Source organism: Phaseolus vulgaris, chromosome 1 (assembly GCF_000499845.2).
Source record: "Phaseolus vulgaris cultivar G19833 chromosome 1, P. vulgaris v2.0, whole genome shotgun sequence".
In the NCBI taxonomy this organism is placed as follows: Eukaryota; Viridiplantae; Streptophyta; class Magnoliopsida; order Fabales; family Fabaceae; genus Phaseolus; species Phaseolus vulgaris.
The window spans coordinates 47,767,316-47,787,667 of NC_023759.2; the positions used below are offsets into that span (position 1 = coordinate 47,767,316).

Genomic DNA, 20,352 nt, shown 5'->3' on the forward strand with positions numbered 1-20,352 from the left:
AACCCGGTGATGATCTCGATAACCCACTTTTGTGATTGGGTTGCGTGTGGGTTGGAGTCCACGTGTCTGCGTTGGGTTGGGGGGAATAAAGTTTTAGGACGTGGAAGGGTGATGCTTTTTTATGGCTTCGGCAATGGAACTAATCTTTTATTCTACCCCATTTCAAACGAAAACGTTTCGTCTTCCACACATTCACATTTTTCTCAGAACTCGGATTTTATTTTTATTTTTACAATCTTTCCTAAAAACAAGAATGATTATTATAATAAAGGTAAGAATTAGATATATCGTAATATATTGTAGCTACTTGCTATAAGATTGAGAATCTCAAAGAATTTAAATCACCGCATATATTCTTTAACTGAACTTTTTTTTCTTCATAAATAACAATTATTATGAATAAAACGATTTATTCAATAAATTTTTATTGACGAATGACTATTTATGAAATAATCATACAACAATTTAAATATTATCTATATACTTACTTTTTAAAGATATATCTTATTTTATACTCTTTATTCTAATTATTAAACACTTATTATTATCTTTATGTTTTAAACACTTATTTATAAAAATAAATATATATATATATATAGAGAGAAAGTGATATATGAGAGTGACAAAATAATTTTTTAGTACAAACACAATTATCGTACAGGAAATCATATTACTATTACCAGTAATAAAAAAAATAGAATAGATACAGATAATAAAAAATAAAATTAAAAATACAAATTATGGAAGTTATTCCAATAACATTAATCAGAATAGATACAGATAGTAAAAAACAAAATACAAAATACAAAACATAGCATAAAAAAAAAAAAAAACATATGAAATATAGAGGTGCGGTTTTATGGTACAAGATTTGGGATTTATTTTTAAAATATATATTTAGTTTGTTTGAATAAAATAATTTAAAAAATAATAATAAGTTATTTTGGTTAACATGTTATTATTGGAGAAACATTTTATTATATTAAAACATGCATTAGAAACATATTATTATATCATAAAGTAATTATAAAAAAAAAAATACTACAAAATTGTATAAATTAATTTAAATTATCATCACTGTTTTAGAATATTTGATATAATGTAATCTGTAGATTTGAATACATATTAAATAAATAAATAAACATATGCTGTAAACAAATTATTACATATTAGTATATAATAAATAATTCAATAATTTTAAAATACAAATAATTCAAATTTTTAAATAAATAATTTCTAAATGTAATAAGTGGTAGTTATATTAGAAGTGTTTACTCCAAAACTGCGACAATCTTTATTTCATTAACAATTAGTTTTTTTATGGCTTTTATATAGAGTACGTTGAAGTAACATTAATCTTAATATGTAATTTTATTCAAATCTTTGTTTACATATTTTAAGAAAACACTTTATTGAATTAGATTACAATATTTTCTATTAAATCAGCTTCAAATCTCGTTAAAAAAAAACCTACAGAAACATACTACCATTAATAAAAAATATTTTTGTTAGATATAATTGATTTAAGGTATGAAATAAAAATTATAAAAAGTAAAAATATCATATTTATTATTTAAGAAAAAAAATTGTTAATGAAGATGACAAATACCTCACATTTTAATTTTTAAGAAAAAATTTAAAAATATTTTCTTAAAAATTTCATTGACCTGTTTTGAACCTATCTTTGACTCAGTTTTTTTTAGTTCTAAAAGTTCATCAGTTTTGAATCATTTAACTAAAAAATGATTTTATATTGTAATAGATTAACACTAGACGAATTCATCATTGTAACGATGATGCACAACCATTAACTTAAACAGTAACTCATTCTATAAAAAAGAAACAAATAGCAACTCATTTAAGAACAAGAGTTCTTGAATATGGACAAATATTGCTGAGTATGATGATTCAAAACCAACAAAGCATGCATGCTCCACCACAAATAATCATGAGAAGTTCACTATGATCATCTACAGTGCCCTTCGAAAAATCTTCACAATTTACCAATATCATAATTGCTGCTTTACAGAAATGATTGCAATGAAACGTGACACCTCTTTTTATTAATCTTCTACATCATCACAAGCTCTCATAATAGACTCATGCATAGTGTCAAATTGTTCCCATGACCATCTACGAGTTAACTAACCTGGATTCTAACTCGACCTATTCACGTGAATCATTTTGCAAAACATTAGCAAACCTCATTTATATGCAAATGAATTTCCAACACAAACTCTGAGCAATGCACACTGAATTACACAACTACTCTTGTACCTGAACCAGACCAGAACCTGTGCGCATGTTCTCTTCTTCTATTCATTCTACTGTCATTCTGCAGTTTTTGAGCTGTACAGTGCTTGTAATATTACAACACAACTAACTCCAACACGAAGGGTATTGAACTTCACTGCTGATTCTTGTGGAAAACTCATATAGAGAGTCTTATGCTGACTAAGGATATTACTACCAGAACCATATGGTCAAGAAAAGGCCTCAGAGCAGCTGAATTTGAGGTATTTAAATCAGGAGGGCTTTGGGATCCTGAAACTGAAGGAGAGCCAATAGAGCTGCAAAAATGGCATTATACAGGACCATGATTAGTATCTTGTAGGCTTAGTGGTATCAAAAATATTTGCCGTAGCTAAGGAAACCATTTCATTTTACTTACCCGGATGTGCCTGCCCCTGAAGAAGATGGATAAATGCAAGAACCCGAGCCTGCTCACAATTTAACAGAGTTCTTTAGAAATGATCTTCAACTTTGTGAATCACAAAATACGAAAGAGTTTAATTTACATATATTTATTTTGACCTGGGATACATCCTAACAAAAAACACTGGATGGAGACAGAGACTAATCTCTCGAACTACTGAAATTGATTTAGAGGAATAACTTCTTCCATTAAATACTCTTCCATATATATACACAGTATGATAATTTTAGCACATAACAACATCTTTACACAAACATCCGATAAGATTTGACCATAATAAAGTAAATTCTCATTCAATATCTGTCAACAGAAGTTTCAGCCAAGGTTAAATTATTCATTTCTTTCTTAAAGTTGTTTCCATTTTAACATTTAGAACTTAATTGAGAAAACTGTTAAGTCTTAGTCCTTGAACAGCGTGTTTAGTAGTGGTTTCTTACTAAGTAAAAAACCGGTAGCGTTTTACACAGCAAAGACTGTGTTCTCATATTAGTAACGGAAACAAAAACTTTGCTTTTATACACGTATAAGACTAAATAACTTTTGTGCATGTATGGAGACTAAAACTTAATATCTTCTTAAAATGAAGACAGTAGTAAGGGATAAATTAATCATTTAATCTCAAACTCTGAAAAAGGGATATTAAGCTACTGAGATCTTACTTGGATTGGTGTTAACTATGGTTGCTGTGCCTCCAAAGTCACAGCTTGTTGACGCAAGATTCTTCTGGTAGTAGCTGTTGAAGGCAAAAGAAGCATGGTTTTGTAATGAATTTGGATTGTAACAACTTCCACCTTGCTGTATTTGTGAACAATCTACACTTGGCATTCCACAAGCATAGTCCAGTGCTGATTGAAGAGTAGCTTCTGAAACTCCAGTCTTTGCCACACACCAACTCTGCCCCCCTGGCGTGGCTTGAGAATTTGTGCTTGGAGGAGGAGGAAGGGCATTTGTGACAGGACCATTTCCTGATGGGGGTGGATAAGAGCTCGCAGGGTTGGTGACTGGTTGAGCCCCTGGATTGGCTGGATTTACAGGGGCTAAGGGAACAGCTGGTGTGGTAGAAGGAACTGTCACAGGTGTTGCTCCTGGATTAGTGGGGGAAACTGTGACAGGATTGGTGGAAGGAACTGTGATGATGGTTGGTGTATCTGGAGGTGAGATGACTGGTGAAGGTGGGGTTGGATTTGTGGGGGAAACTGTGTTAGGTGAGTTGGTTGGGACTTGGAGAATTCTTCTGATGTGGACTTTGCTTGGCTTTTCTCCTAGGGTCAAAGGAATTATCCCTTCTCCCTCTTCTCTTTTGAGATCTTCCAGTACAAAACCTTTGCTTGTCTGTACTTCTGCATACAATGCAGCAATCCTTTTAGTAAAACGAGATCCTGCTTCAAGATATTTGGATACTGCCTCACTAAATTCAGCTAATTCCATACCACTGCTCTTGGTTGCGAAAACCACAGGAACATCTTTGCAAGGAAGAATAGAAGCAAGTGTGGCTCTTTCAATAACAGACTGAACAGTTTCCGATTCCCCATCAATTGCATCCTCTAGCATGATAAATGAATCTATTTTCTTCACAAAAGCAACAATCCTAAGAAGCTCATTTTCATATGATGCATTCAAATTCTCTAAGAACGAAAGCGGAAATGACACTGAGACTTTAACTTCCCTCCCTAGTTGAAGATTGCTGAGAAACGAATGAATTGATTCCATAACAGGTGTGAGTAAAGGCATCTCATCTCGGCCTAAGCACTCACTGCCACATCTAACAACGATGCTCCTGATGTCCACTTGTGGAAGAATGTTCAAAAGATGAACTTTCAGCCATGCAACCGGAGATGATTTTGAAGAAACAAAATTTTCAACCACGCTTTCGTTTAAGAAGAAATCAACTGGCAGGTCGGTGGCAGTGAGAGTGTTGAAAATGTTGTAATCAGTAACAGAAAGCCGAATCTCAGATTTGGAGATCTTGGTTTTGTGGAGGAATGCGGTAGCAAGAGAGGGTGAAGATGCAGTCCCTGCAAAGCAGAAAGGATGGAGCCCAGTTAGTGATTCAGATTCGGAAACAAAAAGCAAAGACAGTGTGAAGTATTGAGAAGAAGAACAGAAGGGTTACTCACCGGAAGAGAGGAGAATGAGAAAAGAGAGGAGGAAGAGGCACAGAGAAGGTTCCTTGGCCATTATGAAAGAGTGAGAGGTTAAGCAATGTAGAATGAGCGTGCGTTGGAATATTGGGAGGAGTGGCTGCTTTTAAAAACAAAAAGACATGGGAAAGAACCAGAGCTGAGACCGGGAAAGCTGTTCAAGACACAAAAACCAAACCAAAAAGGTTGAGCAAAAGTTGGAACAAAAACAAAAACGACCAAGTTCTAATAATGATTTTGAAAATAATAAAAATATGTTACTTTGTCACGAAGGATGGGTTGGGAAATGTCTGGGTCTGACCAGAAACATGAAAAAAAGTTGCTGCTTCTTTATCTTCCCCCAAACTCCTTTCTGTGTGCAACCAATATCAGCAACAGCTTCTTCCACTAGTGGAACTTCTAACACTGCAACTACACGCTCCTTTTAATTTCACAAAATTAAATATAAATAATTCTATAAATATCTACTCTATTTTGTTTCAATAACAGTCGAGGAAATTAGTTTAATTCGTTGAATATCGTGTGAGTTGTTGTAAACTTCTTTCATTCAATTCTTACAGATTCAAAAATAATAACGTTAAAAAATAAATGAACATAAATATTATTCCACCAAATTAACTAAATTTGTACATTATTAACTACTTATAAAGCAATATTAATTATCCTTAATCTTATGATATTATTATTCGCATATCGATAATAGTTATATATGATTATTAGATTTTTTATAGCTTTATAGTATTATTAATCATTATTAAATTAAATGTTCTAATAGTCTAATAAATTTAGAAAAATCCTTCATATATTTTTAAGTACTTATAAAATAAAGTAAATCGTATTTATTTGTATGTAATTAATCATGTTTATTCGATGGACGTAAAGTAAAAGTGCTGGAAGAAATCCTTGGACATGGGACACGTGTCGTGTTTCTGTGTTATGCACAGACATCAACTATGCTTAAAGTTAAGATTATTTAATTGAATGAATGAATAAAGATGGTGAGCCGTTGGATTATTGAGAGGGTGATGAATTAGTGGTTGATGATTGGCGCAAGTTCAAAGCCGTGGTTGTTGAATACAGAAGTAGCATCCACAACGGTAGAGTATTTCAAGTGGTTCTATTTTTTAAGGAGCCAAATATTAATAATTTATTTGTTTTAAAAGGTTACTTAGTCTGTATTATTTATTCTGTTAAAATTAATTAATTATATCAGTTTTTATAATAAAATAAATATACGAGTACCGAAAATTTGGTCCTGGGAATGAGAGCATGTGGTTTGATGTTGGTTTGGAGTATCTACTAAGGATCTATAAAGCTTAGTGGATGGTGGTAAAGATTTATATAAGAAAAGTGACACTATCTCAGCAAAAACCACTAGCAACAGTAATAAATTGACACTTAATAAAGGCATGAAAAAAGTGATGAAAATGAAAATAGACTAAAAGGTTGTAAGAAAAAAAAGACTAAAAAGTTGTAGTTCCATTATTGGTTGTGTTAGGCATGAGTAGTTTGAGGCAATGCCTTAAGCTACAATCTGTAGAGAGTAAAATGAATGGGGACAAGCCATGTGGAATAATCTATTTTGCCTGCTATTACTTAACAAGGGCAAGTGTGTGACTGGGTCTCTAGCCGAAAGCTTAGAAAGAGTGATAGGGATGATGCACAGAATGTGTCAAAAGTCTCCATTCTCAAGCTCAAAACCACAAACTTCGAAGAAGAGGGGCAAGAAGACAATCAGTCTACAAGGATTATGGCCTTATATAAAGTTGTTTGTTGTGTATTCCTTAAAAACAGGGAAAAAAATTTAGTTCCATAAACAGAGGTGTAGGTTTTGTTTTTTCCCACAGTCATGAAACAAAGAGCAAAGATTCGGGGGTTAATGCAATTGAAAAAGTATTGTTGAATTTGTACTGTACTCTATTACACGTAAGTCCGAACATACCATAAGTTTGGACACAAAGTGTTGTCTAAGTTCCAAGATCATATGAATTATTTTAAGTCTCATGAATCTAAGCTCGTCTATAGCAGAGTAATTCAGAATCTTCCTAAACAACCCTTTTAGTTTTAAACGAAAATGTGTTTAATGTTGATCTTGCACTTGATAACCTTTTATTAATAATATTCAATCTTTACAGCTCAAAATGAAAAAAAATTCAAGTGGTTTTTTATCCAGATCACTTTTTCTAATTAGGTTTTATGAAGTTCTTATCAAATATCCATATTCTTTGTTCATGCTTTGACTCCTTAGTTATCGAGTCCTTAACTTAAATTTCATTATGATTTGACCTGAAGACTTAAAACACATTTTATTCTAAATTTATATTCCTTGCAGCGCTTTGAATTATTATTTTTTTCTTAATTAACCTAAATTTTGCTGTGTATCCAGAAATCCTAACATTTGCAAGGTAGTTAACTGTACACATTTTGGGGGACTTCAAATATATTGTCAATTATAAACATTAAAACTAAAACGTGATAACATTAACTCGGAAAAATATACCCGAGTACCAGTATCATTCCGAAATATTTACAGAAGAAAATTCTCACTTAACCTGAATTGCTGTGGAAGTTTTGAAGTCATATATGTAGTTATCAGATTTCGATCTATACATCAATATTTTAACTTAGCTCTAGATTGTTAAACCTTTGCGTCAGACTCAATGAACAAATCAGTGAAGAAGGGATCAAGAATTGCTTCCTTGGATGAATCATACTTGTCAAGACGTTTCTTAAAGGAGCGTAGATCTCTCTCGTGCTTTGAGGTACGTTCCTGCAATAACAAAACAGTAGTTCATTATATTTGGGGTCAGTATTTTGCCGTTGATATGACTACTTATTATGTGCCGCCGAGTAACCCAAGTAGCACATCCAATTGCAATTAGCAATGACAAATAAACTCGTCTATACAAGTATTATCTGAATTTATCTTTATTTTAATGGAAAACTTCTGCATTAAACAGTATGAGCATATATATATTCATCCTCCTGTCCTCCTCCCCCTAACTGTCCCTTCATTGGTTCTTATCTACATACTAAAGATGAAAATTTTATACTTGTTGAATATGGAGATAGATGAATTTTTAGTTCAGAGGTGAGGATGATATACTCAAACCCGCCCCTACTGAGCCACTAGCTATTCCTAATTGCGAATAGCATTTTCAGAAAGGAACAAAAAGATTGAATTTCTTAACAATTATAACAGAGAAACTATCCTCATATCGAGTAATGCAGTCATGTGATACTAGAGTATACAGAGCACAATTTCCAAAGTGAATCTGAAACTAAAAATTTAAAATTTACACGAATTCATTTCTATATAATATAAATATGCAAAATTGGTACATGGTTGTGAAAACTAGAGAGAAGACTTACAAATGATTTCTTCATGAGGAGTATGTCTACCAAGTAGATCAACCATAAAACGTTTGTTTTAGGACAACTGTAAATTTGAAAAGGCAACAAGAATTCAGTGTCAAGAAAAGAAAATAGCAACAGAATGTTGGAACTAGTATACCAGGACTATTGTCAAGAGTGTACCGACACTTAAATCTTATAACAAATCGAATTATCCTATTCGCGTGGATATGAAATCCACTTCAATCCATTTAAAGTTCTGTAAAAGAATTCGTCACACGATAAATCTTCTTTACATGAAGAATGCCAAAGGGAGGGGATTTGCGGGCTAAAAGGAGATCAATAACAACCCTGGGAGAAGATATTAAGAGAAATCTCGTAATAAATACTGCAAGATCATTTAAAGGGAGTTCTGAGTGAATTGTTTCAGTTTCAGAATTTGATCTTTCGATTAAAAATGAAAAACAACGACAGCATATGAACTCTTTTTTTTTTAACTTCAAATGGTAGAAAGTAGGAGAAGAAAATAAAAGTTCAAAGCGTACATCATCAAAGTAACAAGAGAATGGCATCTCCAAAAGATGTAGTCTTTAAACAAGTGGAATGAAAAATCTATGATTCACATGGTCAATCTCAATAGAATAAGTATTTTTATTGTTGTTGTAAACCCTAAATGCCAAAGGAGGGGATTTACGGGCTACAAGGAAGAGACACGAGGGATATGAATCGCATTTGAAGTTTTGAATAACTTTGCCCTGAGTACAAGAAAGAGATATTTTACCCATAATCACTCTTTTTAAGACCCACGTTTCATGTAAGCAAGAACCCACTAGATCAGCTTTAGCTCATCCCCCAGGGATTGCTATATGGGAAGTATATACTCCCTCTCCTTTCTCCTTCTTGGATTTAGTTGGGGCCTAGTTGACCAAGGAATCAAATCATCTGTCACCTAGCCTATCCTTTTTCCCGTTTCTCTCGTGAAAAACACGACATTCCAAAAAAACAAGTAGACAAAATATTGCTGTTTTTAGAAGAATTTGAGGTATCAGTTCTTAATTAGAGAGACAAGGGAGTGGCGGAACAAGTGATTTGAATCCCTTTGACTAGTCACATACGTCACTATAAATACTATTAAACACCATATGACACTCGTAATCAAGTATTCAAATTCTCATTGTTCATTATCCAAGTTTAGTGAAATGGCCTTAATAATAAATAAAAAAGGACGAACGAGGGAGTTGTGTCTAAAAATAGAGGCTAGATTTTCCATAATGTAACGATCGAAAATATTTGAATCCGTGTTAGAAGATACACTCATCTATTAATTAATCATGTCTGAACTATTTCAGAAAAAGAGTTGCCACAGGAGATAAAAAAGAAGTTATGAAAATCGTACCTTCCTTCCCACCAATCTTCAGTCACCTCCTTCATCCTCCGATATGTTTCTGACTGTATATGTTATTTAGAATCATTAGTTTAATCAGATGGAAAAAACAGAACTTACTACTCTAAACAAACACTCATTACCTGTTTGTCCCCTTTCGGTCCTTTAAATAGGTCAGGATCACAGGAAAGATCTAAATATAGAATTCTATCACCTGTGCGAACAAGACATCTAATCATAACTAATAACAAATTTAAAACCCGATATCTATATTAAAACCAAAGTTTCAAGTGCTCACCTGTGTTTATTCTTGATAGAGTGAAGTCAATGATAGATATTATTAAACCAGACGTTTTGACTAACATCCTCCTGCCATCGAGAGTGAACTGCAACGCTTCAGAATCACTTCGGCCCACAAGTATATTTCCCCTGAGCAATTGAATATTCATAAATTAGTAATCGTGAAAATACTATGACAGCATAGTTTATGCCACTGCATGATGACCCACCAGTGAAGATCTCGGTGTTCAAATTCAAAAGCAGACTCCGCCACAGCAAGCCCAGCCGTAACCTGCATTTTATGACAGAAATTAACCTAAAATTTAATACTTTTTCAAGCACTCAGAGGGTGCAATCTTAACACGTATAACATACCTGAGCCAGTAATGCCCTTGCCTCGTCAAAATTCAGGAGTGCAAAACCTTCAAGATCCTTGCCACCATGTTCTTGTACGAACACCACGTAACACTAAACGTAATTATATATTAGTATCTAATTCTTGTTTGGGAGATATAACCATGCTCGATTTTTAATGAAGTATGCATTGCTCATTTGATGTAATAAATAGTGTATTAAGTAGTAACCAAAGAACGTATCTTCGTTCCTCACTTGTATGTTCTCGCCAAGATGAGTTTTTACTAAAAAAACTTTATTAGTGTAACAAATTAGCAGGGTTTGATTCACGAAAGATGATAGTCGCTTCATAAGTTCATAACCAATCTTCGGTAACATATCATTGTGATATTTAACTCAAATTAGAAACAAGAAATACACGTAAATTCATCTCTGATCACTGATGAGGTTAAAAAGGAAACCTGTTTATCTGGGAACTCTTTTGGATGATCATTTTCAGAACCATGCTTAAGATCCCAATCTTCCCATGCTCGAATTAGTTCCGCATCATAAGGTCCCTGACATACTCTAAATCTATCACAGAAGATAGGACCATATATAGATGAGATTCTAGTACTTAGCTGCAAAATGAGTAGAAATTTAAATTCGAAAATAGCCATTTCAATCTAGTGTTGATGGCAATGACCCTACTAACCATTAGTGTTTCTACTTTCTACCATGTCACAATGGTAAGAAGTCCAAAACTAAAGGTGGTAAACTCAAAAACTGTTGCTAGAACTAAGGTTTTAAAAAGAGTCGACCACAATTTAAGCGGCTAGTCAAGACTTTTAGGTTATCCACGACAATCTGTATGTAATTTCCCACAATATCAAGTTACGAAAAGAAACCTCAACCACAACTTAAAACCTTAAAGTTGGTGGAAGAATAGCCAATCAAAATTTTGTTCTCTGGGGAAATATTTTTTGCCAGCACCTTAAAATTCTTTAAATCATATACTTACTCTATGCAATCGATAAATGCACTGCTTAAATTATCAGAAGCTCCTGCTTTTCCTCTCAATCGATTGAGAGTTTGGCAAAGAAGCACCTCCTCCAGTAATTCTTCAGATTTCTGTAGTACATAGAGCAAACAAATTTAAGAAGGTAATTATCAACATGTTCATCAAATATTCAGATCGTATCAGGGAAAACATAGTTACACTTACATTTGAAAAATAACTATTCGGAACAAAAACAATAGTATCTAAATATATCATACAATTATATGCAACTGTTACCTTTTGTATTTCCCCATTCACTCTGAAGTCCCCGTCAAACGGAACTATTTTGCAGACATAATTATTAACCTTGAAGGCTTCTCCAAATGTTCCTTCACCAACTTTCACAATAGTTTTTGAGCCACTGGAAAAAGAAAAATGCATTCCTGTGAACATGAGGACTCTGAACCATAATTCAAAAATCCTTGGTCAAGAGGTCATGGATGTACTATAGCAAAAACATTTTTTAATTAAAAACTACAGAAGTAGTTCTTGTATATACTCGATGCAAGCTTACCTACTTGACTTCTATGGATTTGTATGCAGAGGGCCAATTATGCCCCAAAAATATTAGAATACATTTTCTTGCCTTTTGGCCTCCTAAAGCCTAAATCCGAATTCATTTTTTTGTTACAAAAGTATCACATTGTTCTTAAATAATTGCACAGAAAACACTGAACAACTTTTTTTTGTTTTATCTGTTTCCTGTATACAGTCTTTAAAAATAGGAAACAAAATTGAAAACAATGTGACATTTTTTTAATTAAAAAGTGAAAACAGAAAATAAAAATAAAAGCGCAGACAAATGTCCCCTTAGTTTTCAACCTCGCACCATGAACCTTATTAGATCATCCCTACCACAAACAATTTACTATTAGGAGAAAATATACAAATTCAGATTTTAACGTGAGAATACGACACCGTAATGTGTACATTGGGAAGAACAACCAGTTAACATCAAATTAACGCCTTAGCATCATAATCCAATACTAAGTGCAGACAAAATTGGCACGCAACTAAAAATAACAATACCAAAAGCCAAAAGCCAAAAAAAAAGGCTTTATAATAAAATAACCAAACAAGTAGGCACCATGAGAAGCAGAAACAAGTGCGCTACAAGCAACAAATTAATATTTGGATGCAAGTAGAAATTCAAATGCTTTCAAAATCCAAAAGCACACACTTGTTCCAACCTTTGTCACTCAAGCATAAACAAAAACAGTATCTTACAAGAAAATAAGAAACAATCAAATACCTAGAAAAGATATCTTGTAACAGTGAAGGCGCAGACTGTCCACAGATTGCTAATAAAGCTGAAAATGGACTAATGTGGTCATTGTCAATCGAAGATGACGTTGATATCAGAGAAAGTTTCTTAACAGCAGCATCAATATTTTCACATCCTTCACCACTTTGTGCAAACAGCATCTTTTCATTTGTTTGTTGAAGATGAATGTCATTTTCAACAGAAGTTTTCCTATCTCCAGTTTTAATGGTTTGTAGTGAATTGCTTTTCTCAGTTGGTTCCAGTGTTCTCAATTCAGGAGTACTGAAATCAATATCTTGAATACCTTCCAAACGCGTGGAAGAAGCATCTAGTATCTTGGACAGTGTGCTCGAGGGACCGCAGGAAGAGTTTAACCTTTTAGAGTGTAACCATTTTTCTAATCTGGAGCATATAGTTGGCATTGGTCCCTCTTGTTTCAAATCATCTGTGATCCATGTGTTTTTCTTGGGTGAGGGGCTTTCCTCCAACAACTCAAAAGCATCAACCTCTTCAAAATATAACCTTTCCTTCTCAACGTTTGGAGGTTGCACAAGCTTCCCCTATACACACCAGACACAGAGAGAACAAACAAAACAATTTAAATCTCCTAAAACCTCACAGATATCATTCTCCTTCAAAGGTAACCCTGTGAGGCATTGCAAAACATTAGATGTGACACCTCTCCGAACAGAAATTCAAACCTTGGTTGGTTGTGTTAGACCCAACTCCCAGGTGTTGATTTTGATATTTTATATTGGCATTGTTAAAAATTACAACAATTTTGCATTTCCCGTGTATGCAGAATACAAGACAAGGAGTAACATAGTTTCATGACAAAGACATACTTTGGGGAGTGCAGGTTTTCCTTTCCTTTTGTCCTTCTTCAACTGAGGCTGGTAAACCATAGAAGCACCAACAGCAATACTAGTCCTCCCTCTATTAAAAAAGATTAGTGGAAAATCAGAGGAAACCGTGATCGATGATTGGAGAGCAACTGATTGAAGAGAATACAAACCTGGTGGAAAGCGAACGATTCCAACTGACTCGCTTGTTGGGGTCCAAACTCGGCCGAGTGGGACGCGGTAGGGGAGGATCGAAAGGGTTTCTGAAAAAATGGACCGAAAAGGAAAAAATTTAAGAAATGAAAATGGAAAAAGAGCATAAAGACGGAATGAAGAAGATGGAGGTACGAGTTGGTATGGTTGTTGGGGTTGCGAGGGTGTCTTCTCCGGTAAACGACGTCGATTCGTTGGGGTTGGGGGGGCTCATCGGCGATGATTTCTGACCAGAGATCAAGTGGAGAAGATTGTGCATTTGCATTTGAGGAGGGGCAGCGAGGAAGAGGGAAACCCGTGCCCTTAACTGCTTCGAAATTGGTGTTCATGCTTCTGTTCTGCTTCTGCTCTGTTTCTTCTTCTCTGCTTCTTGCTTCACTTCATCCCTTCACTCATCAATTTCAAATAATGCCTGGCGGGAACTTTTATTCATGGATTTCTCTTTTATATATGCTTCTTTGCTACCCTAAAACACAAAATACAACAAACACAAAAAAAAAATGAGAAATAACTACAAATATATGCTGTTTAGTAATTCAATTATTAATTATATGGAGAAACTGGGCCTTAGCGGATCCAGCCCAATATAAATGGACTCTTTCTTCCTGCACCTTCTTCTTTCACCTCCATAAATTTTCGTATTTTCAAAAATATCCTTCTATAATAGTCTGGATTACGTAATCAATAAGTCTTTTTTCAAATTCGTAATTAACTTCTGAATTACATAATCTATAAGCCTTTTTCATATACATAATTAGTTTCCAGATTACATAATTCGAAAGTCTTTTTTAGTTTCTGGATTATATAATTCAAAAATATTTTTTCAAATGTGTGTCCAGATTATATAATTCATAAACTACTCTATAGGAGTGATACAAGAAGGATAAAAAATTATTTTTAAGTTTTATATGAGAGAACAAAAGAACATATGAAAGTGCTTGTGTTTAAGACTTTCTTTCTTGTCATTATGAACCAAAAGATATATTTAATTTGCTGGTTGGATATTTATGTGCTATTTTTATCATGTTATTTTACTTTAATAATTCTAATTTTATATTTATATTAATTTTATGGTTTATTTTCTAAAATCTGAAATTAAAAAAAAAACATGGTATACATCAATAAAGTAATGAGTCACGTATATTTCAATCACACACTCCTACTTTTATCAATTTTGTAATGATATATATATATATATATATATATATATATATAAACTAAAATAACTCTCAAACCTAATAAACTAGATTAATATCTCAACCTACTTTTTGGCCGGATCGACACCTACAACTCATAATAGTTATAACAGATTAGAAATAAGGTAAAACCAATTATAGTTATCCATCATTTCACAAAAATTAATTAAATGAAAAATGTCCTTTTCTAATATCAAACAAGTTATTGCTTTAATTGCGAAGTCATATATAATTTGGAAATAAAAGAATCAATGATTCATATAAAAGTATCATTCAAGATAACAACTAAAAACACAACACGCATCAAGAATCTAAAATTTCATATTAAATGAGAAAATTCTAAATGCACATCTTGAATTTTATTTTTCCACAAAAAATAAAAATCCACTGCTCTGATTATGGTTTTAGTTAAATTATAAACTCAGTATGAATTCCTAGCACAAATTAAAATACACTTCTATAACAATTTAAAAGAAAAAGACATGTCAAACTGAAGAATTAAAAAAAAAACATTTGTGGTGTTGTGTTCAGTGATTATGATAGTAATGAATGAATAATGCATATGAAACGCAACAATGATGGTAACATCTGTGTCGCTATCACGCCCACCGTCAATAAATAGCGCGTTGAGTAAAGAGTTGCATCATGAATCATGACAAACATGCATAATTTCAGTGTCTCAATTAATTAGATACTATCACCTACCATATATATATTGCAGCTACTTTAAATAAAGTAGCATTAATCCCATAATAATGTGCTTATTTGGAGAGCCTTATGTTAAGCATTCGTGTGTACATTGACACGTTTGGTCTGGTTGTTTACGCAATAAACATTGAATAATTTGACAACACACATGTCAAAATTCCTAAGTGGACCAATTCAGACCACTCAAGACCACTGAAGCGACAACCCACACAACAACAAATGTAAACAAAAATATGTTATCCCAATCTAAATCAGTTGCTAGTGTTGCTCATAACAACCACAACATATGATTTTGGCCAAGACTAATTCAATGCACAATTTGCTTCAGATACAGCATTCATACATTTCAAATCAAATTTGTTAGCCCATCTTTTCAATTCCATTCAAACTACTATCTATACCACCCAACCTACTTTTCTTCATCATCTGGTTTTGCTATCATTATTCTCTTTTTTTCGTAACTTTCTTGCTATAATTTATGACGTAGCTAACACAGGTTTTGCTAATATTGGTATAACATCGTAAATTAGTGTTGATTATCAAGTACAACAATAATTAGTTCCGGGTCAACTCGGAATTATCGATTTAATCAATTGAGTTGTAGTACCAGAAAACTATTTAACAAAAAAACGTTTTAATTTTGCTTTAATTATTCGATATCAATATTTATTAGTAATTATGAATGTGGGAAAAAGATATACCCAAAGTTAAGTACACAGTATTTGGTTGTATGAAATATTAACAGTCTGATATTTTAGAAAAAACTGACGTAACTGATAACACCCAATGTATAATGAGCAAAAAAAATGTAAACGAAGGGATTTAGTTCAAAAGTTCCTTCTATATGTATTACCATTATTATTTAGATCAAAAGAATCTATGAAAAGAACATCTAATTACTATAACAAGAGAATTTGGTTAATTATTATTAATGATTAATATTTATTATTATTATTTGTTATTATATAATATTTTATTATTATTATTAAAGTTAATATTAACATTTTGTTATATGAGAAATTCAAACCGAAATCCACTGAATACATGGAAGAAGTCATAATTCTTTTCAGTTGTGAATCAAGATATTTAGTGATGTTTCTTTTGTTTTTGTTTTTATTTAAGATTTTTTTTTAAATTTATGTGCGGTAGAAATTGTCAATATTATCTTACATGAATTGTATCATTTGTTTGCAACTTATATACACAACTGAAATTTGAAATTTATTAACATTCATAATCATCTCAAATTTAAAAATTACAAAATAGTGAAAGAAAATTTGATAAATAAATTAACAAAAATTGAATATGTATCAAACAATTTCTATAGTTAAACTACTTTAAAAAAGAAAATAACATAGTTTTTTAATTTATTTATTCATATATGATTGATGTTTTTTTTTTTAAATTCTACTTTGGATTACATATTTAATGCATTCTATTTTAACTTCTTTGTTATTCATACTATACATCATAATTAGATTTATAAACACATCCACACGTCCTATAAATTATTTGAAGTTCAAACTAATTATCTTAATTTAAATAAATTAATAAATATGGTGGTTTGTGAACAAACGCAAGGAGCAGAGGTAGGACTATAATTCAACATGAATTAATTGTGAGTATAACATTTTCATCAAAATTAAACATAATTTATCTTTAATTTTTTAATTAATCATATTTAACTCTAACAAACTATTATTTATTTATTAATATTAATATTATCAGTAATATTTTTTAAAAATCCACATCAATAATAATAATAATAATATTAAATAAGTAATTCAATTTGGCATAAAAATTCAGAAAATAAGATCATACTTGAAAATAATATATAATGAAATCCGAGTGAAAAGTTAAGTTTGGTGGCATGACTAAGATGTTTAGGTCCACAATTGTTTGGTCCTTTGACCATACAGAAGTATAAGTGATCCACATTTGGGTGCCAACTTCAAAATTTGAGTACCTTCAATTCCATATATTTTCTTCATTCTCCCTGTAACTACTTTCTTTCTCTACACTCACATAACAAATGTTCCTTCTCTTCTCTTTCATCTGCTCCAATGGAACCATTTTCTACTAATAACATCATTATAATTATAAATATAAATCAAATCAACCCACTGCAAGTCATGGTCTAAGTTTTCTACCGCAAAAAGAATCATGAAGGTTTTTAGGAAAGTACTGTATATATAGGTTTTTTTATTTAAATTTATGAAATTAGACAAATCGTGTTTTAGAACACGATTCACTGTACAAAAATCATGCTTGAAAGTAAGATTCTGGAAGTGCACACTTTCAATAAGATTGAAATTATATTATAATATAAAGCGAAATTATATTACTTTTGTTTCAATCATAAGTTTCTTGAGATAATATCACATTAGTAAAATCAATTACTGTATTTAAAATATTATTCGTTTTAATACTCAAAACTCTGTTATAAAACAAATCTCCCAGACAAGCACTAACAGAATGAATTTTTGATCGTCGCAAAATTAAATAATATATATATATATATATATATATTTAATTAACATTATTTTTAAATTATATAAGATTATTATTAGTTGATAAGAAAAGTTTCTTAGTGTATCATATATGATCTGTGGCCCGTGTGTTTAATAGCAATGACTAGAAAAGTTATCTGATTTGGCTTAATTAATTTGGAACGTATTGATATGATTTAAATCAGAAGTTTAACAAAATGATTATTGAATATTGTTGTATTATTCTTAATAAATTTGAAGGTTAGAATTAGAGAGGTTAACCTCGAAAGGAGTAGCCCAGATTATTTTATCATCTAATAACTATATTGAATATATTACCAGCAGTTAAAACAAAAAGAATTGCATACCTTAAAAAGGAACATATCGAAATACTGCATTTAAATGTCTCACAGAAAAAGAATTGCACAAAAAGCAACCATAAAAACCCTTCTCAGTTCTTCAAATTCAAATTGTCAAATTTTTCATAAAGTTTTGTACCATTCATGAGTAGTTGTCGACAAGAGCTTCTTCTGACATATTTATCATGTTTAACTATGGTAGGGTCGTAGGATGTGCAGAAGTACCACATATAAAGATATTTCCATTTCGATAGCAGAATATTTCAACTAAGTGCTAGAATTTAAGGTAAAATAATGTATGTGTCAACTCAAAGTGAATTTTCTTATTTATAGATTTTGATTACGTGCGAATAAATCTCAATGTCTGGTGACGCGTACAAAAATCTATGTCAGACAATTCAGACCCGAGTCAAGTTAAATAGTGTGTTGGGCTTGGACACCTATGTTTTGGATAAAGGAAAAAATATAATTTAAAAAAAGATTGTTCGATAAAAAAAGAAAAAAATAACTACCAAAAATTAATTTTTTTATTTTATTTTCTCTTTAATTTAAATTAAGAACAAATATGTTTAAAGTAGAATCAATTATTGAATTTATGCTTAGAAACATGGGAATTTGGGTGTTTCCTTTTTTAGCCCATCCTGTGGTTCACAAACATAATCAATCCTTGAGAAGTGATGTGCATTCATTTGGTGTTTGCTTCATTAAGTAGAATTGTACTATTTATAGATATTAATAGAGACATGCATATTTATTTCACAATCTTTTAATTGAATTTAATATCTTTAGTTATATTAAATTAACATTCAAGGTTATTAAAATCATGAATTGAGGGAATGTATTATCTTCTTTTTTTATGACTACCTATTTTTTAAACTGTATATTTTTTTAATCTTCAAGAAAATACTGAAACCCCCGAAGTAAAATAGTTATTTTCTTACATAAAGTAATATATCTATAATTATATTCAATCCGTAATTAATGTAAATAATTGTATTATATGAATAAATTAACATTTTTATCAAATTTCATAGCAGCTGTGGATGTATATTTAATGTTTGTCAATGTTTAATTTATCTAAAAAATATTTAGAGACTTGGACAACATTCTATCTTATAAAACTTTGTTCATACAAACTTACCAACTTTTAAATTTATGCAAATAAGACTTAATTAAAGTATTATTTTTATAATTAAACTCTATACTATATAATATTGATTTTTATAATTACATTTTTCTTTGCAATTGATAGTATAGTATTCTCCAACTTTGAGCGAAAAATAATTTAATCACATGAAAATAATAAAAAAAAATACTAGCATGTAGCTGCTTAGCGTTTAATATAGCCATGTTAAATTTCATTTAATAATTTAATTATTGTTTTCGTTCTTTCTTTTTTTATTCATATTTTTTCCCACATTCCGACTGTTAAATAGCACTTAAAGGTGTTAATAAATACTTATTTTATTGTAATCACAGAAAAGGCATTACTATTATTCTTATAAAAATGGTTCATGATTTTTAATAATAAGGAATAAACTCCATGTTCTCTTAACAAAAACACTAATAGGCATTAATAATTTTGTTCTGTCTGAATAATAACAAAATGTTAGTGTATATTTTTTTATTTTCTTGCTCTGTATTGGTTTGCTCAAAGATGGATTAAAAATATGATCTAGGTTAGGTTTAGTTAAAGGGATTTGATTCCACATAAACTGAAATTTGAATACTTTTTTATGTTTAATGTCTGACAATATAGGAATGTGTAATAAATGGAGTAGGGGGAAAGGGAAAGTAGGAAAAGAAAATGTTGGAGATTTACATTGTGTTGAGAATATATTATGGGTGGTATGATAACGGTCCGATAGCGGGTGACATGATAGGTCTGATAGTAGATTATATGATAAATTCAATAAACACTCCTTAAGATAAGTTTTAAATGACTCTACTATCATATTTATGAATTGTGTGCTACATAGTTAATAAATGGAGTTGGAGTTGGGAAAGGGAAAGT

The 20,352-nt window shown here is 31.4% G+C and overlaps 2 protein-coding genes across 3 annotated transcripts; both read right to left on the bottom strand.

Moving 5' to 3' along the window:
- Positions 1-1,929: 1,929 nt before the first annotated feature.
- On the bottom strand, positions 1,930-5,374 carry LOC137814882 (glucan endo-1,3-beta-glucosidase 1-like). Of its 2 annotated transcripts, XM_068617808.1 has the most exons (5): positions 5,119-5,374; positions 4,834-5,011; positions 3,376-4,731; positions 2,672-2,720; positions 1,930-2,570 (listed from the first exon to the last, which is right to left on the bottom strand). In XM_068617808.1, the coding sequence occupies exons 2-5, from the start codon at positions 4,892-4,894 to the stop codon at positions 2,432-2,434; spliced, it is 1,605 nt and encodes a 534-aa protein (XP_068473909.1). In that variant the 5' UTR covers positions 4,895-5,011; positions 5,119-5,374; the 3' UTR covers positions 1,930-2,431. The 2 variants fall into 2 exon arrangements, with proteins under 2 accessions (XP_068473909.1, XP_068473910.1); XM_068617809.1 differs by lacking the exon at positions 5,119-5,374 and having other exon boundaries at positions 4,834-5,077.
- A 1,905-nt stretch (positions 5,375-7,279) lies between these two features.
- Positions 7,280-14,107, bottom strand: LOC137814884 (serine/threonine-protein kinase haspin homolog). The gene is made up of 14 exons (XM_068617810.1): positions 13,722-14,107; positions 13,547-13,636; positions 13,377-13,467; positions 12,520-13,091; positions 11,505-11,628; positions 11,229-11,338; positions 10,690-10,801; positions 10,250-10,342; positions 10,105-10,166; positions 9,894-10,024; positions 9,739-9,809; positions 9,608-9,660; positions 8,230-8,296; positions 7,280-7,627 (listed from the first exon to the last, which is right to left on the bottom strand). Exons 1-14 carry the CDS (start codon positions 13,913-13,915, stop codon positions 7,496-7,498), a joined length of 1,902 nt encoding a protein of 633 aa, XP_068473911.1. The 5' UTR covers positions 13,916-14,107; the 3' UTR covers positions 7,280-7,495.
- Positions 14,108-20,352: the final 6,245 nt, after the last annotated feature.